Source organism: Pseudogymnoascus verrucosus (genome assembly GCF_001662655.1).
Source record: "Pseudogymnoascus verrucosus strain UAMH 10579 unplaced genomic scaffold scaffold_6, whole genome shotgun sequence".
Taxonomy (NCBI): Eukaryota; Fungi; Ascomycota; class Leotiomycetes; order Thelebolales; family Thelebolaceae; genus Pseudogymnoascus; species Pseudogymnoascus verrucosus.
In genome coordinates, this window is record NW_017263657.1 from 67,233 (window position 1) to 94,680 (window position 27,448).

At 53.4% G+C, this 27,448-nt stretch overlaps 12 protein-coding genes across 12 annotated transcripts; 4 read left to right on the forward strand and 8 right to left on the reverse strand.

Annotated features, from left to right (window-relative positions):
- Positions 1-192: 192 nt before the first annotated feature.
- Positions 193-1,105, reverse strand: VE01_01996 (uncharacterized protein; the record flags this gene model as incomplete). Its single annotated transcript, XM_018271510.1, has 3 exons — positions 193-619; positions 675-898; positions 947-1,105. 3 exons carry the CDS (start codon positions 1,103-1,105, stop codon positions 193-195), a joined length of 810 nt encoding a protein of 269 aa, XP_018133600.1.
- Positions 1,106-1,145: 40 nt separating this feature from the next.
- CLPP1 (ATP-dependent Clp protease proteolytic subunit 1) lies at positions 1,146-2,391 on the forward strand. Its single transcript, XM_018271511.2, has 3 exons — positions 1,146-1,500; positions 1,547-1,565; positions 1,617-2,391. The coding sequence occupies exons 1-3, from the start codon at positions 1,264-1,266 to the stop codon at positions 2,204-2,206; spliced, it is 846 nt and encodes a 281-aa protein (XP_018133601.1). The 5' UTR covers positions 1,146-1,263; the 3' UTR covers positions 2,207-2,391.
- A 377-nt stretch (positions 2,392-2,768) lies between these two features.
- Positions 2,769-3,185, reverse strand: VE01_01998 (uncharacterized protein; the record flags this gene model as incomplete). The annotated part of the gene is made up of 2 exons (XM_018271512.1): positions 2,769-3,077; positions 3,138-3,185. 2 exons carry the CDS (start codon positions 3,183-3,185, stop codon positions 2,769-2,771), a joined length of 357 nt encoding a protein of 118 aa, XP_018133602.1.
- Positions 3,186-4,786: 1,601 nt separating this feature from the next.
- Positions 4,787-6,513, reverse strand: VE01_01999 (uncharacterized protein; the record flags this gene model as incomplete). The annotated part of the gene is made up of 5 exons (XM_018271513.2): positions 6,415-6,513; positions 6,321-6,351; positions 6,128-6,269; positions 5,937-6,077; positions 4,787-5,888 (listed from the first exon to the last, which is right to left on the reverse strand). Exons 1-5 carry the CDS (start codon positions 6,481-6,483, stop codon positions 4,787-4,789), a joined length of 1,485 nt encoding a protein of 494 aa, XP_018133603.1. The 5' UTR covers positions 6,484-6,513.
- A 458-nt stretch (positions 6,514-6,971) lies between these two features.
- On the forward strand, positions 6,972-8,388 carry VE01_02000 (uncharacterized protein; the record flags this gene model as incomplete). Its single annotated transcript, XM_018271514.1, has 5 exons — positions 6,972-7,099; positions 7,153-7,424; positions 7,486-7,703; positions 7,755-7,922; positions 8,005-8,388. The coding sequence occupies 5 exons, from the start codon at positions 6,972-6,974 to the stop codon at positions 8,386-8,388; spliced, it is 1,170 nt and encodes a 389-aa protein (XP_018133501.1).
- Positions 8,389-8,705: 317 nt separating this feature from the next.
- Positions 8,706-9,478, forward strand: VE01_02001 (uncharacterized protein; the record flags this gene model as incomplete). The annotated part of the gene is made up of 2 exons (XM_018271515.1): positions 8,706-9,399; positions 9,447-9,478. 2 exons carry the CDS (start codon positions 8,706-8,708, stop codon positions 9,476-9,478), a joined length of 726 nt encoding a protein of 241 aa, XP_018133500.1.
- A 134-nt stretch (positions 9,479-9,612) lies between these two features.
- VE01_02002 (uncharacterized protein) lies at positions 9,613-10,429 on the reverse strand (the record flags this gene model as incomplete). Its single annotated transcript, XM_018271516.1, has 2 exons — positions 9,613-10,286; positions 10,336-10,429. The coding sequence occupies 2 exons, from the start codon at positions 10,427-10,429 to the stop codon at positions 9,613-9,615; spliced, it is 768 nt and encodes a 255-aa protein (XP_018133499.1).
- Positions 10,430-11,111: 682 nt separating this feature from the next.
- Positions 11,112-14,204, reverse strand: VE01_02003 (uncharacterized protein). The gene is made up of 2 exons (XM_018271517.2): positions 13,705-14,204; positions 11,112-13,640 (listed from the first exon to the last, which is right to left on the reverse strand). The coding sequence occupies exons 1-2, from the start codon at positions 13,859-13,861 to the stop codon at positions 11,407-11,409; spliced, it is 2,391 nt and encodes a 796-aa protein (XP_018133498.1). The 5' UTR covers positions 13,862-14,204; the 3' UTR covers positions 11,112-11,406.
- A 1,439-nt stretch (positions 14,205-15,643) lies between these two features.
- VE01_02004 (uncharacterized protein) lies at positions 15,644-16,560 on the forward strand (the record flags this gene model as incomplete). Its single annotated transcript, XM_018271518.2, has 2 exons — positions 15,644-16,242; positions 16,326-16,560. Exons 1-2 carry the CDS (start codon positions 15,857-15,859, stop codon positions 16,558-16,560), a joined length of 621 nt encoding a protein of 206 aa, XP_018133497.1. The 5' UTR covers positions 15,644-15,856.
- Positions 16,561-16,754: 194 nt separating this feature from the next.
- Positions 16,755-20,386, reverse strand: VE01_02005 (uncharacterized protein). The gene is made up of 3 exons (XM_018271519.2): positions 20,147-20,386; positions 19,874-20,050; positions 16,755-19,824 (listed from the first exon to the last, which is right to left on the reverse strand). Exon 3 carries the CDS (start codon positions 18,641-18,643, stop codon positions 17,066-17,068), a length of 1,578 nt encoding a protein of 525 aa, XP_018133496.1. The 5' UTR covers positions 18,644-19,824; positions 19,874-20,050; positions 20,147-20,386; the 3' UTR covers positions 16,755-17,065.
- Positions 20,387-21,188: 802 nt separating this feature from the next.
- VE01_02006 (uncharacterized protein) lies at positions 21,189-24,215 on the reverse strand. The gene is made up of 3 exons (XM_018271520.2): positions 23,398-24,215; positions 23,275-23,349; positions 21,189-23,226 (listed from the first exon to the last, which is right to left on the reverse strand). Exons 1-3 carry the CDS (start codon positions 23,593-23,595, stop codon positions 21,913-21,915), a joined length of 1,587 nt encoding a protein of 528 aa, XP_018133495.1. The 5' UTR covers positions 23,596-24,215; the 3' UTR covers positions 21,189-21,912.
- Positions 24,216-24,861: 646 nt separating this feature from the next.
- Positions 24,862-26,384, reverse strand: VE01_02007 (uncharacterized protein; the record flags this gene model as incomplete). The annotated part of the gene is made up of 3 exons (XM_018271521.1): positions 24,862-25,687; positions 25,771-26,037; positions 26,119-26,384. 3 exons carry the CDS (start codon positions 26,382-26,384, stop codon positions 24,862-24,864), a joined length of 1,359 nt encoding a protein of 452 aa, XP_018133494.1.
- Between the last annotated feature and the right edge of the window lie 1,064 nt (positions 26,385-27,448).

The following is a 27,448-nucleotide window of genomic DNA, read 5'->3' on the forward strand; positions in this document are numbered from 1 at the left end:
GAGAGATTGTTCGGGGCCTTGCTCTTGAGGTGGGCTTGAGTTTTGCTGCGACGTAAGACGTCTCGCGCTTGTAGTAAAATGCCGAACAGAGCTGTTGCTCACGGGCTTGGCCCCTAGGACGGAATTCTTGCTATGACGTTGGCCCAATCCTCGAGCTGTATTGGCATCTCGAAGAGGCAACGTCGCGCATCGTCAACTGGCAAATGATCCCTCTTTACCTGCTATCGCCTCCACAATGCGATCTACAGCCCCCAATGCCCACAAATTTCCCTCATCCCCTCCGAGCCACTTCTCACCCTCGCCCACTTCCTCGCCGCCCTCATTGATGCCCTTCCGCAGACCATATATGTGTGACACAACCTGAGGACCCACACCCGTCTGCGCGCGTAGACATGCGATGGCCACCAGTGAGGTTAGCACTCTTCCCACGGCGGGTTTATGCACGCCTGGGAAATCACTCAGGAGCGAGCCGTAGTGGTTGCTGAGGATGTGTACGGGTAGGTCGGGGTGTGCGGCCTTGAGCTTGGCTTCCAGCTTTCTGGAGTGAGGGTCGTATATTGAGTTCCACAGCCCCTTCGCTCTTGTCTCCACTTGTTCAAGGGATTCTGGTGTGAGAGTCCTGCGTCACCTATTGTCAGCCGTTTATCCTGAGTCGGGTGGATCGAGGGATTTACCGTGTCGGTGTCGTGGAGAGCTGCTCCGCGGTTTCTGTAGGGAGCGTAGCCCGGAGGTGTACGAGCTGGTTGAGGGCGCGGGGTATGCCATTGAAGCTGATCGTCTTAAGCCCAACTTCGCGCATGAAAGCTGCGTTTTGGAGGGAGGAGGTAGGGTTGTAAGAGGCGAGGCTGTGGAGGAGGGTTAGAGAGGCGGGAGAGTTGACGGTCATGGTCGCGGCTGTCTGTGAGATGTTAGCAGCGATGCACACAGGCGAGGCAGGAAGGCGCACGGTAAGGGCAAGCCATGGGAGAACGCCGAGAGAGTTAGAAGTAGCTTCGCGCTGTATGTCGGAGTAGATGGCAGTGATATTATCTGGGGCGGGGAGGGGCCCAGAGCGGGCGAAAGGCGCGTTGATTGCCGCCTTGAGGGCGGGGGAAAACCTAGACATGACGGCCATGAAGGGAAAGAGCGACCAGAAGGTGCCAAAACGGAAAGCACGACGTCGAGGAAGGAGCGAGGGAACGTAGTGTGACTCGTTCCTTCCTCAATAATGTATGGTAAAGTCGCTGTAGGAGGGATGCCTCAGTATTGGCCGTGCACACACCAATGCCGCCGCCCGCGTCAACCATATCTCCGAGCTCCAGCTTAACTTTCTCAACCGCCGCAACACCACTGAGCTGTTACAGCTCCACAATCTTCACCATAATGCTGCCATTACGAGTAGCTCGCGCCACAGCGCGCACTGCCATGCGTGCAGCTGCGAGGCCATATTCCTCCCGCTCGTCACTCTCCCAACAAGCACCACAAGCGTGGACACCCGTCCCATTTATCACCGAGACGATAGTGAGTAGCCAATGCGCCGACCCAAGAACCTAGCTAACCACCCCAGGGCGGCGGATGGAGGACATGTATGTAACCTGGCCATAGTAGGAAGAGCACGCCCCGACTAACCCCCACAGCCGATATCTTCTCCAAACTCCTCCAGGAGCGCATCATCTGCCTCAATGGCGAGGTGAACGACACCCTCTCCGCATCCATCGTCGCGCAACTCCTCTTCCTCGAATCTGACGCGCCCGCGAAGCCGATCACGCTTTACATCAACTCGCCCGGTGGCTCCGTCACGGCCGGCCTCGCGATCTACGATACCATGACTTACATCCACTCACCGGTGCACACGGTGTGCGTGGGGCAGGCGGCGTCGATGGGTTCGTTGCTGCTGTGTGGTGGAGAGAAGGGACACAGATACTGTCTGCCGCATAGTAGTGTCATGATCCACCAGCCGAGCGGAGGGTACTTCGGACAGGCGAGCGACATTGCGATTCACGCAACGGAGATATTGAGGGTGCGGAAGAGCCTGAATGAGATATATAGGCGGCACTTGACGAGGCGGAAGGAGGGCACCGTGAGTGGGGAGTGGACTCTGGAGGAGATCGAATTGATGATGGAGAGAGATAAGTTCTTGAGTGCTGGGGAGGCACTGGAGATGGGGATTGTGGATGAGATTCTGGATCGGAGAGGAAAGCCGGAGGAGGAGACGAAGAGTTCTTGAACGAGTGGCCATGGATGGCTACGAGACTGGGGGAGTTACTGTAAACTTACAGAGGAGTCAGGAACCACGAACTGTATAAATAGGGCATGTTGCTGGGCAGAATTTTAGAACTGGCGTCTGGAAAGTGGATATTTGAGGACAATATATGACTAGCATTAAACACCGTCGAGAATTGCTCATGGGGTATATTTCAATTAATGACTACTACAGTACTTCTCTCCGTACCCGCTTCTCTGCTCTCTCCGGCGATTAAAAGACATGGAATAAGTCCAAACAACGCAACTGCTAAGAAATAACGAAAAACTTCGCGATAACAAAACGCCTGCGATCATGCCCTGGTGTAGTCATAACTCTGATACATCAATCATACCCCGCCCCTTCTGCTTCCCAGCCCCTCCAGAGTCGTCTTCTTTCTTTCTCCTCCCTCAGTCTTGCCTAGAAACACATCAGAGATTCAAGTGTGCTCTTCCTTCCTTCTCCGTCGTAACCAAAATATCGCTCTGTAGCCTCATTCACACCCTTCTCTCCCCTTTGTCGTAGTTCGTGTCGAAGAATCCCCCATCTAAGCCATAACAGCGCTCTTCTCGAGATCTCTCTTAACAACCTTCTTCCTCATCACCGCATCCTGTCCCTTCATCCTACGATCCAAAGCCCTCTCCAGCTTCGCCCCCAGCGCCAGCTTCGACAAGTTCTCCGACTTCTCCTTGCTAGGCACGAATCGCTGGGACGCGAGCTTCTTGTTCTCGAGCTTAGCGAGGCCGGCGGTAATATCCGCGAGCTCAGCCTGCACGGTGTCGGAGCTGAAGGAGTGCATGGATGGGGCGGGGATTGTGAAGGTGCTGTAGCGCATGGAGGCGCGGTTTGAGGAGAGCTGCGGGGGGCGTGAGTCAGCTTGATGCGACAGGCGGGGGGGCGGTGAGGGTTGACGTACGAGACTTGGAGCCATGATTGGGCGGGAGGAGTCGAGAGAGCGGCCCATCGTGGTGGTTTGGATGGGCGTTTGGTTTTATTTGGGGGGGGGTGTGTTGGGGGGGAGGTTGTGGTTTTTGTTGTGGTAGAGGGAGAGTATCGGTTATCGGACTGCTGCGGTCGGTGGTGTTCGCTCGATTGCGCCCGGGAGAGACGGGGGTATCTGCAGTTTCTAGAGGTGTTGAGTAGTGGTGGATGTGTATATTTGTGTATTCTGCAACGATCCGATGAATGTATCGTGGGACTTTACTATTTGGAAGAAGGCGAGGAGTAGAGTATATAGGTCTTCGATAGCCGTGAAACGAGGTCAAACGTCGTCCCGTCCCCCGTTTGTGCGGGTGTTGGCCCGGAGTGGTTAGATTGGGTTCAGTTTGTAGAGTGGTGGATGGGTGATGGTGGGTAGAAGGAGGGCGGTGGGAGGGTGGATGGGGTGGATGGGGTGGATGGAGGGTGTGGTAAGGGTGGTCGAGGGTGGTTAGAGGGTGCGATGTAGTGTGTTTGGTGAGATGGGGACACGAGGGAAACAGGGATGAAAATGCCGTTTTACTGGTAGGGTAGGGGTTGTTAGGGGCTGGTAGGGGTTAGGGGTGCCTGTCCACAGTGCAGCCTGCAGGTGCCTAGGCGTTGTCATCCACTGCCATTCACCGTCATCCACTACATCCCGCTGCATCCACCATACAAAGTAGTGTAGAACAGTGCACAACTGTTACAAACGATAACAAAACGAAACTAAACTGAACCACCACATATAACAATGGCGTTCTATGCGTTTAAGAGTGTGGTTGTACACTGCGAAGAACTCGATTCATTGTGAACTGTGACCAGACGAGACGAAACACTCTGCCGTCAGACACAGATGAGGATATAGTATTGTCGATCAGGACTGCCAGGCTGCGTGCGCCCACAAATACCATGACAGCGGGTCGCCACGCCGAGAACACGCGGCACCGGAAACACGCCCGGAAGGGAAAAAAAGGGGCCCAACAGTGCTATAGCATGCGGATGGGTCTCTGATTCCCACAGCTGAGATCCTGAAACGCGCCGTGGCTATAGCATTGGATGCTATTTACGGAAGGATTGGACACACGGCATGTTGCTGCATCCGCCTCCCGCTGGCTCAGACCCACTACCAACTCAACCTGCCGCGGTCAGATCTCAAGCAAAGACTCCCAAGGAAGAAGGCAATATAAGGGTCTTCTACCGCAATATTGGCTTAGGGACTACGGTTTAAGGCCAAGGGCCCATGGCTTGGGGCGGTCAGATATCGGCTTTTCAAAACGCCACCTATCGTCTTTATGTGCATGGGTGCAGCGTCAGGCTGCAAGCTGGTGGGTCTAACGGTGATATCACTGATCGAACCGAATAGCCGGACGAACGCCTCTACATTGCAAGGTATTGAGTCACTAGACACTTGAGACTTTGCTACAATGGGGTATCTTGCCAGTCTGGTTGCAGGGAGCATTTGAATGGTAGCCCCGACATGGTCGTCATAAGTAAAGTGAGAAAGCCTTTGAATGGTAGCCTCATCGGTCACGAGTGAAGGAGGGGGTGCTTCATCTGTTGTCAGGTGTCAAAAAAGTGCGTTTGGACATAGCACATCACAAGCTAACCTCACACAATCTTCTCCCTCTGTAACCACTCCATCTCCACCAACCCATCACTCACCGCCCCCCCCAAAACCTCAACCACCATCTCAGTCTCCCCCGCCACCATCTCCCTCAGCGCCTGACTCTCCCCCGCAACAGCCGCCGCCAGAGCCCCCTTAAGCCTCCCCTCCCTCCCAACCCCCTCCTCCCCATCCACCAGCGCCTGTCTCGCGGCTCCTCTATAAAACACGCCCGCATTCTTCATCAGAACCCCCGCATCCACATTCCCCGGGTATCCCGTCCCATCTTTCACCCGGAACCGAAGCATCTCCGCGTCCCCCCGCGCGAGATGTATGCGCGCGAGGTTCATGGCCCCTGGGACCTTGGAGGCAGCTCCTAAGGCGGTTCCCGCTTGGGTCAGGGCACCCCACCGCGCTATGATCTGCTGTTGTTGCTGTCCGTCTTCGACGGGTTGTGTGCGTAGTGCAGCTGCAAAGGCGAGCATCGCGTCTGCTTTGTCAGTTAACCCCTTCGGGTCAGAAGCTAGGTCGAGGTCGCGGAAGGCCTCAGTGATAGCGCGCTCGTACGTCGCGGTATCAATGTTGCTGGCGCGGAAGCTAGCCTCTGCTAGTGCAGACAGGAGGTTTGCGCGCGTGAGACCTACTTCCGGAGCGCGGGCGGGTGAGGGGGCGAGGTAGGTGGGCAGTTTCACGAGGAGGGTTGAGGTGTACTCCTCCAGTGCTGCGAGACCGCGGGAGTCGAGCTTGGTGGCGAGAACGGTGAGGGTCTCGAGGAGGGCGAGGATGGTGTCGAGGAGCGTGTCGGGGGTGGTTGGTTCGACGATGCTGGCCCATTGCTCTTCGGATTGTTGGGGACTACCGGTTGCTGCGGCGGGGGTGAGGGGTGCGCCGCCGTCGGAGTCGATGGGGGAGCCGGGGATGTCGGCGGGGGCGTCGGCATTCATGGAGTCGCGCAGGGCTTCGGATTCCGAGAAGCGGAATTCTTGGAGGGTGAGACAGCGTTGGAAGAGCTCGACTGCTTCTTCGAGGAGGGGGACGAGGGAGCCCGGGTCGCTGCCTACGTCGTCGAGCGCTTCGGCGAGGGAGGTGAGGACTTGGGCTGTGTTGCTGGGTTTTGTTAATGACTGAGTTGAAAAGGGGGATGGATGGACTCACAATATGACATCGGGGTCGTCTTGCTTCAATGACAGAGCTCGCCTGCTAGATTCAAGTGCCACATGTAATAGGTCCAGTAGATTGCCTGGGAGCTGTCCTCGTAGCTTTGGGTGCTGTGTGATTTCATATTGTACGCGTGCTCTGTAGTGAAGTTAGAATTGGAATAAGACAGTATTTCGACATATCTTTACTTATTATAAGCCAAATCAAAGGAATCCGGGAACTTCGTGAGGCCCGTCTCGTATGTGTCGATAGCTCTGACGAAGAAGCGCGTCGACTTTGCTGCGTCCCCACCACGCCACTTCTCGCCGGCCTCTTCGTGGTCAACTCCAGCTGGTTATACAATTAGCTACCATTCCTGGGATGTCTATCAAAGTATCATACCAGCTAAGAACTCATCTGCGGTTTCTGGGACCTGTCACGTGTTAGGGTCGACGTCACACACGATTCGCGATCATCACTAAGATCTTGGGCGCACCTGTGGAGCATGCTTGGACAATTTCTTCTTCCTGCTATCATCCTTGAGGAATTGTTTTGGTTTAGGCATTTTGTTTATGATGGTTGAGAGTTATGTGTTTGATAGTGGGGGAGCTCGTCGAAGATATAAAAAGCAGTTGGATTATATCATTGGCGCGCTAATTGGCGGCGTTGTCGATAAGGAAACTACGACAATACTGTTCCATCTCTACGCGTTTGTTGACACTACAATCCTCTCCAGTGACCATCCAAATTGTGATATACCACACATTCAAGGTAAGAGAGCAATTTCTTAGTTTATATTTTCATGACCAAAGGGCCAGGATTGTGGGAAAATTCGCGAAAATAAGGATTCCCCAGGGGGGTATTCACGCTCCATCTAACAGGGCGTTGGTAGCGTCGCCATGTCGTTTATCCAGCTAGAAAATATCATCATCATTTCTTTATAACATTTCGATGTCATCTCTGTGAACGGCTGGTCACCCTTAATGCGGATCGAACTGTGCCTAAAGCTGTTTAAGAAGATGGACACGCTGTCACACAAGCAGCAACAACACCATGCTCCGAAAGAGCATTGCTAAACTGGCGTCTGTGCCCAATGAATTAGTTGGAGCAGCTGGACGTCGTTATCAGTTTAAGGAGCTGCTTCAAGAGCGCCCATTGCTTGGTCGTGTTTGGTTGGCAACGTCTGAGAATACCCTCTGTGTATACTACCCAACTCGAAAACTAACACTATCAGATCCGGACAAGACCAGTATATCTTAAAAGATATCCCCGAAGACATTATCTCTAACTTCAATGAGAAGATTCGGCCCCAACTTCGTGACAGCCCTTACATAAGGCTTCCGTTGGACACCATACCGGACCAGCGTGTACTTATATATAAATATCTCACCGATGACTTCTTAAGCCTGGTTAGGAAGAAGATCTCGATGCGAGCGAGGGAGAAAATCCTCCGGGATAGTCTGCAAGGCATTGCTGAATTGCATGATCACGAAATTGTCCATCTTGGTAATTTCTGCTCCTTTCCAATAGCGACAAAAACCAAGCGCTAGCGCTAAATGATATTTAGATATTAAGCCGGACAATATCATGGTCACCTGCAGCCATACCGGCCAAGAAACGACAGTTGAGCAGGTTCAAGTTACGGACCTTGAAAACGCCGCCCACCTTCCGAAAGTTAGATGTATGAAAGGGATGCTGGCCGGCAACGAAAATTGGCGAAGCCCCGAGGCTCACTTCAAGGGCGAGCTTAATAAACCGACTGATATGTTTTCATTTGGGATCATGGTGAGTTCCCCCCCTATATTACAGAATCTACTTTCTAACATGCGCCTACAGTGTATCTATGCTCTGCTCGGCCGAGTTATCCTCGGCGCTGATGACGATTTACAAAAACACGTTGCACAGGGCGCCTTGCCTTTTCCCATCCGCCTGCAACGTCAAGTTTCGTATTTTGGTAACCAGGAAGGAGTTGAGGGGCTCTTGAAGCATATTGGTGACGATGGCGTAAATTGTCAGGTCCTGCGGATGCCCTGGGAGTATCGCCATGAGGATAATATCCCGTACAAGCCATTCTCGGAGTGGGCAGATGTTACCGATGCTTCCCGGCGGCGGCATCAATCCCGGCGAGCAACATGAGATGGCCGTCTTGCGAGAAATGCAGGAGGAGACGGGCGGGCTTGTCAAGATACGCAGCAATCTCGGATGTGTTGCCACGACTGAAGAATACCGCAATGACCTGCACCAGATGTCATTCGGCTATGTTGCCGACGTTGTGGACGACTCTGGCAGTCCCAGTCTCACAGAGGACGAGGTCAACGATGGACTTGGTCACTTGTGGCTGTCGGTTGACGAGGCGAAGACCAGGATGACTGAGGCAGAACCGAGATCGGAATTAGGTCTCTATATCAAGGAACGGGATATTTACCTTCTCGATGAAGCGATAAAACGTACGGAGGAGGGGAGAGCTTGAAATGAAGTGGTTCACTGGTCTTCAGCTTCTTGGGTCAACTGATAGAGAGACGCTTATACGCCGTTAAAATAACTCTCTATTTGTGATACTACCTTGCATTTATAAAACGTAACTGGAATATACCTGTTACTAAAATGTCTATCAGTCCTCTACATGGTTCCAAGCTGAAGGTGCCTGAGCACAGCCACAACTGGAGAGGACCACCACGACCGGTGCCTAGAAAAGATCCGTGATATATCGTAAAGTGACCCCGGAATTCAACAAGACAGGCCTTGACGTGTCGCAAAGCTATTCATTTCTAGGTGACCCGTCACAGGATGCCAGCTCAGCCAATTACGCCCGCATATCCCATCGACAAGTCCTCTGCAGTCAATATTGACTTCAATGGCGACGAATATCTCTTGCGTTGGGATGGTGATTGGAGGGAGACGCCAGATTTAACATCTTTCCCACATGTAGATAATGCAACAGTCACTCTCATACCGCAGAGCGAACGTGTTAAAGAGTTATGGGCAACATCTCAGGTGCTCGCATACGGTGCGGATTCTCATATAAGGATCTTAGATTCTTGTGGGGATAAATTCTCAGTCTGTAAGGTCGCCATCAATGATCGCCAAAGGCAGCTGCTTCAAGGAGAGTTCTCCATTCTACGGCATTTATCGTCTAAAGACCTTCCTGTTGTTCGTATACACCAAGAGCCATTGGCTGACGAGGAAGGTATTTTTGGCTTTAGAATGGAGAGGCTATCCAATATTGATATAGGCGTTGCGGCCGAGTATATACCGGAGGTTGCAAAGGCATTCGAAGAAGTGCATCTTACTGGCGTTGTGCATTATGACATCTCTCCAAGCAATATAATGCTGAACCAAAATGGTAAGGTTACCATCATCGACTTCGGCCGAGCTGGATATATTGGGCAGGAGGTGCCTTCTATCAAAGCTGTGGGGAAGCCAAAGGAGAAGGAAATTTACTCGGTTGAGTCTGATAATATCTCTTTAGAAAGAGTCAATGGTATGTATCCACCTCAAAGATAACAGTTCCAAAGGCTCACTTAATAGGTATATTTCTTCGAAAGGGGCGCTTCAATTAATAGTATGTGCTTATACTCATCACGGATATTAAGGGATTTGAATGCATCCTCTTACCGTCCTTCTGTATGATATAAACGGGCATCCGTAATCGCATCCCCGCCCCCAGCCCGAAGCCAGAATATGCAACCACCCACTACAACGACGGCAAATGGTCTGTAATATTATAATGCTCCGCGAACGGATCCCAGCTCGGATCCGCATGCCTCTCATACTCCATATCTAGCGTCAACCCCTCTGCAATATCAACCCCATACACCTCTGCAATCCACCCAAGCACAGCATCAATACCAGCACTCACACCCGCCGAGCTCCACACCTTACCATCAACAACCCAGCGCGCATGCGCGATCCATTTTACCTTGGGCCCATACACTGGTGCATCGGCCCAGGCGTGCTTATTCGTAGTTGCATTGCGGCCATCGAGGACACCAGATCTGGCGGCGATGAAGGCACCAGTGCAGACGGTGATTAGGTATCGGACCTTGGGGAACTGCTCGCGGATGAAGGCGAGATGCTCGTCGAAGAAGGGGTCTGGGGAGCGAGTTCCGATCCCCCCTGGGATGAGGAGGACGTCAAGGGGCGGGGCAGTGTCGAAGGTGTGGGTGGGGAGGATGGACTCTGAGAAGGTGGAGTTGAAGGGGTTCATGGCCGCGCTGCGGGGGGAGGTGGAGACGGGGTCGAGGGTTGGGGCGATGAGGGAGAGTTTTAGTTGGCGTTGTGCGGAGAAGAGGTTCAGGGCGTCAAGGGGTCCGAAGACATCGAGCGCCTCGAATGCGGGGAAGAGGAGGACGCCGAAACTGGAGGGGACTGCAGGGGAGTATTAGTAAGTGTTTATTTGATGTATGGAGAGACGTACGGGGGTGATGTTTAGAGTTTTCGGCGCATGATGCGAGAAAGGGGTTGAGAGCGACGCCTGCGGCGAACGCAAAAGTGAGGAAGGGAATATGCATTTTGAGACTATTTTTGCCTAATATTTATCCTTGATTCTAGGATTTCTCCGCATTCTTATACTCTCAAGCTTCCTCATCTCGCAATTATCCATAGATATTAGGTCTGTTGAGCATATAAATATAAATCTGCGCAAAGTAATATAATTAAACCAACCGTTCTCAAAGCTTTCAAGCACGTTATACCGACTTAATATAAACCCGTCATCTTTAAGTCTGCAGGCCAGAGAGCCGTCATCCTTATTATGCGCAAACGTGCTCACCCATTCCCGCCAAGCTGTTCATCCTCACCTATCAGACGAATCCTGACCTTGCACTATATTTTCACGCGCCTTTCGCGCCAGCCTAAACTTTTGTTTCCATAGACTTGTAGTATCAAAGTGCCGCGTACCTCACGATGATATCGGGCAAAGATTGCACCGGAGTATAATCGTTGCATGATAAACTCTCCCATCGCTGAAGTGGGAGATCTCATAGGATGAGGGTGTCATGGGGAAGCGCCGGCATGAGATTTAATACGACTTTAATTTAGACGGAATAACTTCTAGTAAAGCTTGCCCTAAGGCCCATGAAAGCCGAGGCCGACTGAAACTTTTGCTTCCAGTAGCAATGCTGCCATCACAAAATTGAACGGGAATCCATATTTCACCTTACTGATTTCAACTTCACAAACCAAACCATAGAACTTGGGGTATCATTATCGGATATTTTATTCTCACAAGTAACAGAGCTACACGATCTTGTAAGAGCACATAAACGTCTTCCTATTCTCATATCTCATGTATGTGGATGCTTCTAACAGCAGCGACCACGCGCTGTAAATATGCACATTACACATCCCAATTCATACATGTACATATCCCATCCCACCATCTGAAGACGGGTATCCTACCATCGTCCCAAAATCCCACCTAAATCAAAATCAAACGCTCCAACACCATAAATGCGCCGCCCATCCCTACATCCCTATCTACCACTCCTCAAGTAAACTCAGGCGGCCCTCCCTGGCTACCCGCTCTACTCCTTTCTGCTCTCCTCCTCCTTCGCCTCTCTGCCGGGTCCTCACTCATCCCCGTCCCCGTCGGACTCATCCCGCTATACGCGGGCCCACTGTCTGGACTCCCTATACTCTCCGGCCCACTAGGCCTTCCGCTCCCACCCGACGGTCCGGAGTAATACGCGCTATCCTTTGCCCTACCTTTCGCAAACGCCGGCCTTGGTGGGCTCAGAGGCTCTAGATCTGCCTCTGCGCGCCTCTCAGCTCGTCGCTCCGCCGCTTGCCGGCTAGCACTCTCATCTCGTCGGTATCTGCCGGAAGGCCCAGCTGAGACCTCCGAGTCCGAGAGCGAGTGTCTGCGGCGTCTGCGAGCGTCGCGCTCTGCGGCCTCCTCGCGAGTTAGGCGTTGCAACGTCACATCCTCGGGACGGACGCGCACCTTGACCGTGGCAGAGGGGCGAGAGCCGTCCCTTTCGTCGTCACGGTATCCGCCGCCTTGGCTACGGCTACGGTGACGACGGCGGTCGACTTCGCTGGCTGCTAGTACGGCGCCAGCGGTTGCGGCTGCGGCTTCGGCGTCGCGACGAGAGCGCGAGCTTTGGCGGCGAGGAAGGTAGGGGTCTTCGAAGCGGTCGTGGCCGTCTCGAGGTGGGCCGGTAGGCATGGGCACGGGATCGACGATGTCGTGTCTGCTGCCTTGTGCGCCGATTGGTACTGGTGGTGCGCCTGGACCAAGGTTTGATGGGGGGATGGGGTCGCCGGCTCTGCGGGGGTGGAGGCTTGTGAAGTCGGAGCTCAGGTCACTCTCTTCATCGTAATCATGTCTCCTGGGTGGGCGGTGTCCATCTCCTGTGTATCGCGGTGGGCGGTTTCCATATCGACGCTCTGCTTCTAATCGCTTCTCATCCTCAAGCTCTTGGCGGCGGATGTCGTCGAGGCGCTCTTGCTCACGATCGTCCTTGCGATCCTTGAATTTCTTGCCCAACCAACCGAGTCCGAGGCCTGCGAGTATACCATTTCGAGCTCCATGCCCACCACTTTCATTGACGCGAGATGGGGATGCAATGGACGTGTAAGTGTCGAAACTATCGCGTCTTGGGTTTCTCCGTGGGGATTTAACTGGCGGCGGTGTCCTGGGGCGTTTAGCAGCACCAATAGCTGCTGCGCCTAGTGCACCTAATGCGGCGCCACCAGCGGCGGGGAGAAGCTTGCTGTGTCCTGGGCGGTCATCTGCTCGTCGGACTTCAATGGTAGATTCAGTGTAATCGCTCCCAATGGGTTCATGTCGTCTGGAGGGTCTGCGACTTGGGGTATCACCAGCCACAGCGGAATATTCGTCATCGTGCGCATGCCTCTTGTCATACTTCTTCTTGGCAAAAATGCCCGCGCCCGCTACAGCTGCACCGAGCATCAGCTTCTTGAAGAGACCTCCGCCTTCTTTGTGGTCTGGCTTTTCATCTTCAGTGAAGTAGCTGGCCGAGTCACGTCGAGAGTCGCGTCGAGAGCCGCGGCGAGATGGAACCACTTCATCGTCGTCATCGTGTCTGTGTGAGAACTTCTTTCCGAGCCAGACAGCGCCGGCGCCTGCTGCGAGAGGTGCCAAGTACTTCCCCCAACCACCGCTCTTCTTTTCTTCAATAACCGTTCCGCCCTCTAGGTGTCCTCCATGTCCCCCGTGGTGATGGGTGTCTCCGTACGCCCTGTGTTGGGCGATGAAGTAGAATATCAGGAGGAACGTCATCCACAGCGTGTAGAGGATGAACGTCCACTTTGGACTACCATAAAGAACCAGGCCAAGCGGGACCTGAATAATCCCCAGAATCGCAGTAGCTCGCCCCATCCACTGATGTATCATCAACTTGATAGGAGGGCGTCTGTACATCTTCTTCTTGAACTTCTTGCGAATCCAATTGCCAACCAAGGTTTGCCAGATAATCAAGACGTAGATAGCGACGCCAAGTCCATGATGCGGGTTCGTGAGGCTGCGCGAGGGGCCCACGGCCATGAAGCCGAGAATAAAGACGACTGTCGAGAGGAATAGTGCGAGAATGTTGAGGTATATATGTACCCTCACTCCTCGTCCCGGTATCTTGCCGTAAAACCTGGACATCAAGATCGAAGTCGGGATCAGGAGGAGGAATACGATCACCGCAATGATCCCATGTGCCCTAATCAGGTAATGATATTGTGGTTGCGATGCAAAACGGTTTCCCATGCCTAAACAAAACCTCGTCAGCACTGCGCAGAGCAGGTCAACATCACAGGAAGGGAATGCTCTTACCGTTATATCGCATCGTCTCAAAGTTCAGTCCCACCAAATTGGGGAGCAGGAACGTGTTCCTCTGGCTGTCCCATGTTCCATCGCCGACGTAGAGTGTATTTGAGGAGTATGTGCTGCTCCCCGGCGGCGAGAGTCCATCGACCGGAGCTGGCGCCATCGCAGCGCTGGTGCCGCCAACTGGCGGACGGTAGGATGAGAGTTACCTCAATGCGCCTTGAAGTTTTGGTACAATCTTCGAAATCCGAGTCCGAAATCTGGGTCCCAGATATGCGACGACGATATCTAGTTTCGCTTTTTCAGAGGAAATGACGGCTGGCCAGCCTCGTTTGGTAGCGGCGGTGAGAGTATCGTTTGCGTGGGTTTGTTTATATGGCGAAGTGAATAGACGAGATGTCTCAACTGGTTGAAAGGGTATAAAAAACCACGTCGCTGAAGCCAAGTGTGAGATATGAATAGGGATATACTGTCTCAATGACGACGTACGAAACAGAACACTGTGGATGCCATTATTGATGCACAAATGTCGGATAAGGGCCCGGGCTTGGTGAGCTGGTTGCGCGGGGTTACCAGCTGAACAGGGGTCTGAGGTGAGTTGGATGGCGGGACAACGGGATCGGAGGACGGGTACAGCCTCACTGAGTGATATGATTGGCCAGCGAGAATAGCATCACCACGTATGTGCTTGATGATTTCTATAACTTCAACTTCAATTACAATAATATAAGTATAGCATTATGACATAGCATCATCACGATAGACTTTAGACATAAAATTATAAAAACTCCCTTGAAACCCGGCAAGGTCCGAGACGCAATACTGCTTGAGACCTACAACCAAGGCTGCTCGCATGGTGGCCGGCAACCCGCATCAATAGCTAAATGTGATGAACCTTACAGAGTCTAAAAGGAATGCAGGGTGGTAAACTAAGATGTCAGGGGGAGAGTATTTAAACCCAGTCTTCTTCTTAGGCTTCATCATCATGGACAGTAACACCTCGAGGTAGCTCTACCCCGTTCTAGCTCCGAGCTCCCTGCTTTTCGTCTGGCATCGCAAAAAGAAGTCACCTCTGAGCCAAGAAATGGATGTCAGTACACTTGTAAAGAGCGATAGTGAGGTGAGCGGTGACAGGAAGCTAGTTCACGAGATACTTATCTGTAGCAAACACTACCCGCGGCGGCGAGAATCGAATAGCGACGAGAATACCGCTGCGCCAACAAGACAAACCGTAAGACCCCAAGCTGGCTTTTACGACGATGTCTGCTCTGTATTTCGTCATCCTCTTCTATTCTCCCGTCAAGAGTAGCAAGCGCTTCCTGTATAGATCCATCGATGCTAGCATTCTCGTCGTCGGAGATCATCGTGCGGGCATGTTATTATGTATGAATGGTGAAAATAGTTACGGGATAGTATGTGGTAAAATAAATTGGAGAATAAGTCCAGCTAGGTCATCGTTGACGGAGTGAAACTAGACATGACGCCAAATTAACCTTCATAATGTGTAGCCCATCGGAGAGTCAAGAGCCAGGGAAAATAGTCACGATAAAGAAGATAGCCAGGAGAAACCTCGATGCAGAGGAACGTGTACTGAAGGCGTATAAGTCCCCACAAGAGCGCGCGCATGCAAGCGTTCACTTTCTCATAAAATACCCTTGCACGACATTGGCTGCCACCATGGAGTATTATGCTTCCACTATGAAGTATTATGCGACAACAGAATCATGCGGTAACAGTAAACTGCAACGGTGAGAAGCTTCTCACCAACAACAAACGTGGCTCCCACTTGCAGCTGCGCCTGCTTTCCGGTCTTAATTACGCCGACAGAAAACCGGTCTGTCATCCCCTTCGTATTCTATTGTTCTTGGTATTTTCTCGAGGTCTAGCAATCACCGACTGGTATTTATAGTCTCGTTCGGCCCTCAATCCCTTAATTCTCACATCCCGCACAAGGCTGACAAAACTCCACACTTCCGACCCAGAACCTCAGCCTCGCCCCTCGCGTCTCGCGCCCATAAACACACCACCAGAGACGTCGCTCATCACCAGAACTCCCAAGCTGACTTCACCCCACTCTTACACTATTCACAAAACAGACAATCGCGATCGAACCCCCCCGACCAACAATATCCGCCAGGCCACTCGGCCGCGCCACAAAATGCCAACCGTAACCGCAACCGCCGACCCCTCCGTCCCCACCTCAACACAAGACCCCCAACCCTCCTCACCCCAGGCCGCACCCCCAATCGAACCCGGCCCCCGCGCCCGCGCCCTCCTAACCCTCCACGACGCAGCCCTCACCTCTACCCTCTCCGCCCTCCCCGCCCCCACCTTCCTCGCCTGCTTCCCCCTCCTGTCGACGCTAGCGCCCGACGCCCTCCGCGCCGTGCACGCCCAGATGGTTGATCGGCTGCGCGAGGCGGCTAGGGCGGATTTCGGGGTTATACTTGAGGAGAGGGGGGTGTTGGGGAGGTTGAATGAGTTGGAGGTTTTGATTGGGGAGGCGAGGGGGAGGAGGGAACGGGGTGAGGGGGGGGATGTTGCGTAAGTTTTTGTGATATCTGGAGAGAGAGAGGGAGATGGGGATTGATGGGGAGTTTGGGCTAATGTTGGTGTTGTGTGTGTAGACCGCATTTATTGCCGCCGGCGGACTTATTGGCGGCGCATCTTGGACCGAGTTTGGTGGCTGCGCAGGGACGGTTGAATGCGAAGGAGCAGACGTTGGAGAGTGTGAATGCGGAGTTGTATGAGGTGGTTAAGGGGCAGTGGGATGAGATTGAGGGGTTGGTTGCTGGAGTGGAGGGGATTGTGAGGGATTTGGAGAGTGCGGGAGGGGAGATGAGTGGGGTGGAGAGGGGGTAGTGGGTTGGGGATGGTTGGGAAGGAGGATGATGGTGGCGTTGTTTATATGGTTGTCTGGGAGCTTGGGAGGGGATGGGGGTATATCAAAATGGCGTTCGGGCGGGCACTACTATGCCATTATGCGACACAGAATCACCTATGCGAAAATAGTTATGGCACAGGATTCAAATTCAAATTCATGTTCAATTTCGAATTCCCGAACTCCTTCTAAATTTATGCATGACCTGGCACAGGAATGTGCCCCGTAGTACTCGTTATGTGAGTTATCCAAATTTGTACCCATCATATCCCATCCCAGCCCATTCCGGTATCTATATGTCCCGCCAACATAACAAAACAAAAAGTGAAAACTAAAAAGTAAAAATAAAAGAGGGGGTATGCAAAAGGATATGCAAAATGTTATCGCTCGACAGCCTCAACAGCAAACTGAACGCCAGTAACCCAAACATCTACACCAGACCAATCCAAAACACGCTCGCTCAAATATACAAATCGTTACCAGTTCTCAATTCCCATACCCGGGCAATCCAGCTTCCCCAGGCAACCCCTCTTCCACACCCTCCTCCTTCGGCACCCACCTCGCACACTTCCCCGTCTCCCAATCAACCACCCACCTCTCTCCCTGCATAATCACAAATGGCCCCTTTCGCGGACTCCCATTCAACAACGTCGCCATACACCGCTTCGCGTAGATGAGGTCATACAGCGGACTCCAGTTGTGGATGGGGCGCCACTTGCCGTCACGCGTGATGGCCGGGTTGCGTGCGCCGCGCGCGGCGAGGGTGGGGGGGTAGATGTTGTAGGGATCCGGTTGCGGGCGGTGTGAGGGGCGGACTATCGGGGTCGGGGTATCTGTAGATGTTCTCGAAGAAGGAGAGGAATCTAAGACTGAGGGCGGAGGTGCAAGGTGATCCGGCTCAGGTTCCGGTTCAGGCTCGGAGACAGGCTCCGGAATAGGTTCCGGGGCCTCGGGGACGTCGACGTGGCGGGGGGGAGGCGCTACTGCTGCTTCTGCGGCAGCGACAGCGGCTTGCGCGGCTGCTGTGCGGCGGGCAGCGGCGCTGCCTGGGGCGACGTAGCGGTCGCGTAATCCGCGGCGGCGAGGACGGGGGAGGGATGCGTCTTCAGGGAGGGAGCGTTCGTCGAGGGCAGGGGCTAGGTCGATGGCTGCTGCGAGGGCTTCAAGCCAGGCGATGTGGGTGGGTGCGTCGTCGGAGGCGAGGAGGAGCTGGTCTGCTTCGACGCGGATGCGGATAACGTAGCGGCGCTTGAGGTAGTCGGATGCGATGCCGGCCTCGGCGTGCTGGAGGGAGTAAGATCGCGGTGGGGCGAGGGGCTTGGAGCGCTTGAGGGAGAGGCGTGGAGCGGGGGCTATGGTGAGAGAGGTGCCTCGGAGGGTGACTTGGACGCGATGCCAGGTGCGCACTGGGGCTCGACGGAGGGGGTTGGAGAACTCGGAGGGTTCGCCGAGGTGGGGGCCTTCGAGCTCAGATTTGCGCATGAAGTGGGCAGTGAGGGTTAGATCGCAGGTGTAGGGTGGGAGGGTCTCGTGGCCTTCTTCGATGCGGGGAGTGATATTTATGGCGCTGCGATTTAGGATGCTGGAGGAGTAGGGCGGTGGTGAGAGGGAGGAGGACTGCTCGACCAGGTCGTCAGCGGTGAGCCGGGGAGTTTGGGGCTCGTCGCTGCTAGTGCTGGAGGTCGTTGTGGTGCTGGCGATGGTGTTGGTTGGTGAGGGAGCATCGCGGATCGGAGGAGGGGGGCGAGTCGGAGGAGGCGGGTGTATAGTTCTATCCGGGAAGTGGTTTTCCAGGTAGAATTGGTCAATTGAGACTCTGCGATGTTGCGACACCGTCTGCGAGAGCGCTGGGAGGTCCTCGAGATCTCCAGCGCCCTCGTCGATGGACGAGGAGGCCGTGCTCGACCACGGCTGTGGCGTATATTCTGCCCCATCCCGGTCTGTATATTCCTCCAATTCGTCGTCTTGCGGCGTGAGAGCAATGTATTTCTGCTTCCTCGTTCTTGCCTCCTCGTCCCTTTCATCATGGCTCACAGGCGCGGTGACTATGATATCGAGGTCCATCTGTGCTGCGCTTCTTCAGACCAGTCGAGCGTATCACAATTGTGAAGCGACCTCGCTCACTCTATCATTCTGGACGCCTCTCGTAGTCTCCCGGCCTTTGTCTATGGGAGGTAAATCAATTCACACGAAACCTTCTCGTTTGTCGTCACCACTCAACGAAGATCTGCCCTCCTCTCGATCTTGTGCCTTGCTAGTCCCTTGCCTTCAAACTTTCGTTCCGTTAGCTTCGTTCGGCGCACAAATCAGCGCAACGGTGCAGTGTGTCTCGGTAACTTGTCTAGCGGTCAATGGCAAGTCCGTCCGGCGGTTGCTCTAAATCGTCGTTGTCGGTCGTATGTGCGTATGTTTTTGAGGAAACAACAGGGGGGCATTCACGCAATGAAGAAGGGACGACTGCGGAATTTCCGGACACAGAAAGTTTCATTGATTCGTTGGCGTAGCGGAAGACAACGCCTCACATGAACCACAGTAATACTGGAGATCGCGGAGTGATCAGGAAGTAGGAGGAGGGCTATGGGTCTTGGCCCCACTGACGATCACGAACGTCACAACAACAGGGCACCGGGGAGGTGGCGTCAGCCCGTGTGGAGTTTGATGAGTTCAGTGGTATAACTCAACTTAATACACTCTACACTCAGAAACACTTGCTGCCATTTCTCGGCGCAATGCACCAGCACCGTACCGTATTCGAGTATAGTACTTTGCTGACAGCAATTGCAGGCTGGAATGTATGTACAACGCCGTTCGTACCGTACGTATTCACGGTTTTGTTCCCCAGTTTATGCCCCAGTTATAGTGCTGTGAAGCTATAACATAGTTTCTCTCGTAGCGGCTTGTAAGTGGCTTGTATGGCTTGTAAGTCCGAGTAGTGCCTGATAGTGCCCAGTAGTGCCTGGCTGGTCTCGTAGGGCATGATAGGGCGGGGGCTGGATAATCGGAATAGTACCTGTCCAGTACATGACCCTGTTTTTGCGCAGTTTCGCACAGTATTGCATATTTCTTTGCACTGCCCTATACGGACTTTCCTATCACCGATGTCATTTCGGAAGAAGTGGAAGTCAGTGGAGGGACGGAGAGTTGTTGCCAGTCAGCAAGGAAGAGTGGAAGTGGATGTTGGACAGCGCATTCTCCGCGAGGCTGGCCCATACAATAACCATCGTGGGGTCTGGGGTTTGTGGTTTCTGGTGCTGAGTAAGCGAGATCTCGGCCTTTCATGTCCCTTACCCGTACTTTACTACAACATACTCCGTACGTACCTAACCACCCCCCCCACTGGTTTCTTCCTATGGCGCAGCAACCAAACCACGGAAATATCGATACAAAATAAATAAATATCCCGTCCCTCCAGCCTCAGACGTCGCATATGAGATTTCTGGGCACCAATTGTTGACTTATGAAGTAACTCTCCTATGAAACAGTTAACTCATCAATCAATCAATCAATCACCTCCTCGACCGCCTGACCTCCATCTACCACATCTACGACCGCATGGGACGGACTTACATCATCGCGGCCATCACCGCCGCAATGCCTATCCCGTCCCCCAGTGACGAGTAATCACTGTACTGCTGCACTCCATCCCCATGCACAGTCAGTGCCGTACACCGGCCATCCCTGCGCACCTCATTCCCTCCTTCCTCATTCCACCACCACCAAAACAAAGCACAGATGAACTTCACACCCACCATCATGCGTCCCATCCAACTCTTCACCCTCTCTCCCCCAGAACCAGCCAAGCCAAAGCCCAGCCCTGCGCCTCCGCCATCCACGTCCCCCATCCCCTCCTAGTTTCTCCAGCACAGTCCCCCGCAGTTTCCCCATCGCGGATCGGATCCCCCAGAACCCCTCTCCTTGGCGCCATTCCTTCCGTTCGCGCAATCCTCGGACATATGGTCTAGCACAGTCTAGTGTAGCCTCATCCCGTACTCAACAGAAAGTCTTTCGTGGTCGCGCGCACACAAAAAACAAAAAACCCCCCCCCCTTTCACCCCTCAGTCAGCTCCGAACACGGCGGCTATTCGGATCACCGGCGCGACTATTTCGCCCCCATACATAGATCCTGTGCAGACTAATCTTCATCCCCCTTTTCTCGCATGCTGACTTATGCATGCATGTCGGCATTATCACTTCCGGTCGCTCCCCAATTTCTGTATAATAGCTCCTCTCATCCGCGTTCCCGCGAGCCTTCACCTCATATATGTGCACGTGACTTTGATTTCGGCACCACCAGCTGCTGCTGTGCTTGGAAATGTACGGGCTCAGAACTGATGCAACAGATATGAGAGTATCATGTCATATCATATCGAATGTGCTAGTCATCACAAGCACTGTGTGCAAATCTAGTCAAAGTTAGTCCACGTCACGTGACCACACGAATGATATGTCCAGTTTCCTGAACAAACCAAGGGATGCTCGCTGAAACAATCACAGGGTATCCACAGTAGCAATGAGATCATCCAACGCACAGTGCATCCCGTAAAGCTTATATAGATTGATTGATACACTCTCATCCCTCCTCTCGCCTCCCCTCCCCCAGCAACACCTCCCCCCATCTACACCCCATTCCCTCCTACATCACTACATCAAGACATCACCAGCGTCTTCATTTTCCCCAGCCGTCCCATTCACACAACCAGAAACCAACCCCATCACACCCCCACCCATGCAACCTTCCCGCACCCGCCCAAAACATAAAAAACGTGCTATGCATATTAAACCACGCGCGACCAACCGCGCACGATGACCAAGAGAGAAAAGACAACGAAGAGTCACTGCGAGATAGCAGAGCGAGAAGGAGAGTCGTCGCCCTTCGATGATATCGTAGGGAGCCGAACTCCATGGTAAGCAAGCTATGCAGCAACGGCTGTCAAACAGAAAACAATAAAATTATGGGAAGGTCCCTCGAAGAGAGGGGCCAAAGGCAATCCCATCGTCACCGGCTTAACAAGCGTACAAAAAACCAGGAGGATCCCCCAAAGCAGGAACAGAAACGATGCTCTAAAACGCCCCCTTTTCTTGCTGTGTGTCGTGGATGCATCGCTAAAGTAAAAAAATGGAACTTTTTCGCTTTGCGCCGGGCGGAGACTTGAGAATAGGGATGGATGCATAGGAGACGGTTGAGATCTGCTAGTGGTATGGTGACTGACGGTGATGATACGGAGATAAGAGTACAAGTCGATCTTGGAAAACCTAGACGACGGTGGGGAGAGGGGACGTCGTGGGCGCCGGTCGGATGTTAGGTGGCGCGTCAGACGCTAAATAGTAGCCTCTCAAGCGGTGGTGGTAGGGGTGCTCTGTCCGCGTCCACGGGGGGCACCACCACGTGCGGCGCCACCGAAGTTGCCACGTCCTCTCTGTCCACCTGGGCCGCGCTCAAAGCCACCACGGCCGCGGTTGTTCATGCCTCCGCGGGTGTTATAGGCGGCGCCTCCGTAAGCAGAGGACTTTGGGCGGCGGGGCTCGACCAGGATGGCCTCGCCGCCGATGTGGTGGGGGTTGGCAGCGAATGCAGCCTGGTAGCCGGCTGGGGAGGCGAACTCAACAAACGCACAGTTCTTCTGGCGGTTGATGTCAAAGTAGACGAGCTCACCGTGGGCGGCGAGAGCGGCACGGAGAGCATCGGCCTGGACGGCCTCGGTCACGTTGCGGACGTAGCCCATCGTGCCCTCCTTCTCGAGAGGGGCGGAGATGGACTGTGGGCGCTGGCGCTTGGTGTCAGCGCCGGCAGTCTGCCAGCCCTGAGACTGAGGAGCCTCGTTCTCCTTGTTGGCGGTTGGGGAGGCGGGGGCTGCGGCCTGGGCGGGGACTGCGACGGCAACGGCAGCTTGAGCAGCGGCAGGTGCGGGTGCGCGCTGCTGGGCGGGGGCTGGAGAGGCAGTCTTGGGGGCTGGGACAGCTGGGACAGCTGGGACGGCGGGGCGGGCGGCGGCAGCAGCAGCCGCGGCACGGTTAGCCCAGCTCATTGGCTTGGCTGGGGCGGCTGGGACTGGGGCAGCCTTAGGAGCAGCAGGCTTGGTGACAGCTGGGGTTGGGACAGGGTCCTTGGGGGTCTCAGCAACGTTGGCAGCCTCCTCCTCAAGCTCCTTCTCGGCGACCTCAGGAGAGACGGCAGCTGGGGCAGCGGCGGTCTCCTCGACGGCCTCAACAGCAGCAGCCGGGGCAGCGCCGTTGGTCTGGGTCTCCTTGAGGACAGCAGGCTCGGCATCAAGGTCGAGCTTCTTGTCAACAACATCGGCGATAACCTCGGACTTGGTCTCCTCGACGCTGGCCTGGGCCTTGGGCATCTCGACATCAGCGATGTCCTCAGTAGCTGGGGCAGCAGCCTCCTCGCTGACAGCAGCCTCAACAACCTCCTCCTCGGCCTCCTCGTTGATGTAGCGGAAGATGTCGTTAAGAACGAAGTATCCGGTTGGCTGTTGGGCAAGGACGAAAGTCTGGACGAACTTCTTCAGCTCAGCAGACTTGTTGGAGGTCTCGCCAATGACCTGGATGACGATGGTCTCGTCAGAGCCCTGGGAGTCGACGTTCGAGACGCGGACCTTGCAGTCCTGGAACTCAAGAGACTTGATACGCTCTTGGATGGCCTAGATGAATCAGCAAACGATTTGTAATATGTCCGATGGGTAACTTACTGGGCGGCCGACAGAGACTGGGGCAACCTCAGCCTCGAGGCCAGAGACGAACTGGGAGCGCTTGCCGTAGAAGAGCTGGGCTTGTTAGCAAATGTATGGTATAAGGTTGTTGGATGAACATACGTGAAGCTTCTCTGGCGACTTGCTGAGAGTAGTGTAGTACTGCTCAACGAAGTACCATCCTATCTCGTCCTTGGACAGCTCAGCGCTGCCATTGGCGTTTCCGCTCGCTGTCTCAGCAGCACTGGCAGTGTTGGTATACTGCTCAGTGGCGCTCTTGTAAGGCTCCTGCTGGTTCGAAACTCCATTGGTTGTGGCCATTGTGTTGACTGAAAAGGGTGAGGTTGACTGGACTGTCGACCTCACGGATTACTGAGTATGAATTCGAGAGAAGTCGTAGGACGTAAATCGGGCGACGCGAGGTATATATACGCCGTGTAGATGGGTGAAAATATGTATTTGAGCGTTTAGTCGTGTGCTCTCTTTTTCGACTCGTTCAAAATTCGTCAAACTTTGTTTCGCTTGAAGAAACGAAAACCACAGGAAGCCTAGAATCCGACAGGAGAGAGTGTAGAAAGACAAGACACAAGGTAGCTTTGAGGCTTTATTAGAGATGATAATGTATTTTGGAAAAGGAAGACGCGAGAGAAGTCGATTGAGACGTTTGTAGTGGGGGGGGGAAACTTTGATCGTTGATATTGGAGGTGGCCAAAAGACTGGAATCGAGTGGAGGAAATTGTCACCAATGGCGCTAGTGGGTTGTGCCCGAAATGTTAACGAGGCAAGCGCGAGCCGCGGCGAACCAGCTAGAACCATTCGGATTGGTCCCTCCAATATATGGGTCAAAGACGAAACATTTAGCTACCAATCAGTCTTTTTGGTTCCTGATAATGTTTTACCCAATGTATGGTTATGTTGGTGGCGCGTCATAGAGTCTGTGTTTTTATATTGAACGTTTGCAGAATATGCGTACAAAGAATGGTTCTTTCTTTGTTCTTACTATCTACCTGCATTATCCGGCTATCCGCGGGCTGGCTGCACGAAAACAAACCCTCTCAGGACGGTCTACCATGAAGTATCCTGAAGTAACAAACAAACGGATTTATTTCCTTTGCCTGGGCTATTTATTAAGGTACGCTAATTACTAGAGCCCAGGTTAATCCCATGGTTTAATGGTTTAGACCTAGGAGCCAACCGTACAAAGACTTCTCACGTGATCCCCCTGACCCAGTGTACACGTACATATGAGAGATCTATTCTTCCTACTATATTCCCATATATTATCCAAACTGTAGACTATATACAGTGGCAACTAGATTTTTGATATCGTGTACATAAACAGTAGATGCAAACAGCCAGGGGACCTTTCCCGCGACACCCTTCCCGAGACCCACGGATTTCGTTACGTATCACCCCATGCAGGCTCACCGAACCCCGAAGAGCGCCCCATTGAGTCCCAGGACCGAACCCCTTCCCCCTCGTAAATGGTATATCCCCCCCTTAAAAATCCCAGAACCGCTATAACGCCGACACGCCATCGCTAAGAGTGCACAACTAAACCGCTTTTCTTCTCACCCAGCTGGCCGGCTACTGCTGAGTCGCCAGTTCTACGGTGCTTTCCGTCTCGCTGATATCCTTATCGCCCGCCATGCTCGGTATGCGCGTGCCCCTCCCCATATCTAGGTTCGTCATTCCGAAGGTATTATTGCGTCTCTCGTGGCCGCCGTGGCGCAGGGTGCCGTCGCTGTAGCGCTTGACACCCATCCAGCCGAGCAGCTCCTTGCAAGCGTTCAGACTGGTAATCATGTAGATGAGGCAGTTCCAGAAGCCCTGAAGAGGGAGCACGAAGGCGGCAGCGTAGGTAAGGGGAATGGAGATCTGGCCCGGATGTGCGACACCATAGAGACGGTTAGCGCTCGATGGAATCCAGGTGATTAGCATGGCACTGAAGAAGAGCACGGCGACCTTAGTGTAGCCCCAGGCGGCGCGGTTGGCTTCGATTGTTTGGTAGCGCTTGAGGGCGGGGTCCTCGCCCCTTTCTTTCTCTTCCTTCGTCTTCTTTGGGCGCTTAGATACAGATGGGAAGGGTGGCATGCTGCCTATTTTGTAGACCGCAGGAACGGCGGAGACGGCAACTGTATACTGCGGCTGGCCATTTTGGCCGGAGTGGCGTCGGTCAGCTGCAGATAGCTGGCGGCCTAGGGCGTTGACGTCGATGGTTGGGTGGTCCGCAGTGTTTTCGTAGGAGATGGCGACATCTGTCTGTTCGTGAATGGCGCCATGATTGAAGGGGTTCGTTGGAATCATGTCAGGACCAATTTCACTCGAGGCGAATTGGCGAAGCTGCTTACGCTTGTTGTAGATTTCGCGGCCAGCGCGAATGTAGATTCCAAACGTGACAAGGATAACGAGCCTGGTTGTGATGTTAGCGTCCAGTCCCAAAATGGCGGCTCTAGGGAGACAAGAGCCATGATCCTATAAATAGATGGCACTCACCAGATAGGTCCGTAAAAGGTAGCAACGCGAAGATAATCATACTCCGGCGTGATCCAGCACCACAGGAGAGCATTTCCGTATATCCTTCCCTTTCCAGGAGACTGAGCCCAGATGTAGGCAAACGCTGGAATAAACGGGAGGCCGTAGCAAAGTAAAAAGTACCACTTCTCCATCTTCTTTAACCTCGCAACTCCAAACTTGTGGTAGAAGGTAAGATATACGTTGAAGGCCATTGCCAGTGTCCATAAGACATCCGCAGCCATAAACCTGTCACCGTATTAGTGTTTAAATATTCAAGGCATAGTTCCAGACTATAGGCCGGGTTAACTGCAATGATGCAGAACGTACATCTGGATTAAAAATCCCTGGGCCTGGCAGAGGAAGCCGGTCTCATTGTCTAGAACCGCCGCAGCGGTGACTGTTGCAATATTGGTGAACAAGTTGCCCACGGATGCGAAGAAGATGAGGCGGTTGATTGGCCTACGGAACGACTTCGAGATTAGGAACGTTATGATAACGAAGAGACATCCTGCCACTGAGAGCCCCGATGTGACCCTCTCTATAACGACAAGATAGTGGAGATGTGCCTTATCGAGATCGCTTGCTACTGCCATAACCACGGTTGCGACCAATCCAGTCGATAGGCTGCGTTCGTCGTTACCAATGTGCGAAAGGTCGTTCGACAAACGGGCCCAAATCTATGAGTGATAAATTCAGGAAAGGTTCGAATCGGGTGCGGAAAAATGTAATTTCGGTCAAATCCCGAAGTACAGCTGGAGAGGGGCACCCAGGCTAGTTATATAAAGCGATGAACCCAAGATCAAAGCTTTGGTGTTTGTGTGGCGTTGGTGGTGGATTCTTAGAATGGGGTCCGAGGGTTGTGAGCGAGACAGCGCAAGGGAGCCCGCACGACGCCGCGAATATCAATGCCGATCGCAATTGAAGTACCGAGAGGTAAAATGTTGGAGATTTCGCTATTCGGACTATTCAAAGACGAGCTGTTTGTCTTTGACTTTCTTCAGTCGCCAGGGAAATGTTTGTTGGAGATCTGTATCGACAAAACTTGGGATTTGATAGCGGGTGGGTGATGGGGCGCTGTGCCGTTAAGTGTGACGGGTAGTCTCCGTTGAACCATTGAACGGGGGCCCAGAGCGACGGAGCTGACTCCAATCGATTTGAACACAGTGAAGTATTCCGTCGTGGCGTCGCAAATGGATGGCACGGATGTGGAGTTATACAAGACGCTGTGGTAGTTGAGAGGAAACAAGACTTGTGAGGAGAATTAAGACGCATCGACGACGAGAGGGTCACGCCCTCATTTCCTCCCTAGAATCTGGGGACGAAAGGGATGGGCTGGGTTTGAAGACCATACTTGAGTCCTGTAAGTCTATGACAGGTACATATCTACAGTAATGTAGAGCACTGTTCCCTGCAATACGTGGAGTACTAAATCTATTACGATAGTTGAGCCGGGTGTGTCAGCTCAATACTCCGCTTTCACCCCGGATTTGCGTCTAGTCGTCCCTGTTTGGGGCATTTCGGGCGGTTAAATGGGGATAAATTGTGTGATTAATTCCGAATATATCTCTCCACCATGACAACCAGGATGGATCATAGTCGGCAATTATAAATTCTCCTTAGCTCGACCAAAAAAATAGGGTGCTTCTTTGATCTTTCG

Excerpts from the sequence above, each read along its gene's own strand:
- CLPP1 (XM_018271511.2), top strand. The coding sequence starts at position 1,264 with ATGCCGCCGCCCGCGTCAACCATATCTCCGAGCTCCAGCTTAACTTTC.
- VE01_02003 (XM_018271517.2), bottom strand. The coding sequence starts at position 13,861 with ATGGCGCCAGCTCCGGTCGATGGACTCTCGCCGCCGGGGAGCAGCACA. Across the intron at positions 13,641-13,704 it reads TGAGACGATGCGATATAACG|GCATGGGAAACCGTTTTGCA; the intron begins GTAAGAGCATTC and ends GGTTTTGTTTAG.
- VE01_02005 (XM_018271519.2), bottom strand. The coding sequence starts at position 18,643 with ATGGACCTCGATATCATAGTCACCGCGCCTGTGAGCCATGATGAAAGG.
- VE01_02006 (XM_018271520.2), bottom strand. The coding sequence starts at position 23,595 with ATGGCCACAACCAATGGAGTTTCGAACCAGCAGGAGCCTTACAAGAGC. Across the intron at positions 23,350-23,397 it reads AGTCGCCAGAGAAGCTTCAC|CTCTTCTACGGCAAGCGCTC; the intron begins GTATGTTCATCC and ends TAACAAGCCCAG. Across the intron at positions 23,227-23,274 it reads CAGTCTCTGTCGGCCGCCCA|GCCATCCAAGAGCGTATCAA; the intron begins GTAAGTTACCCA and ends TGATTCATCTAG.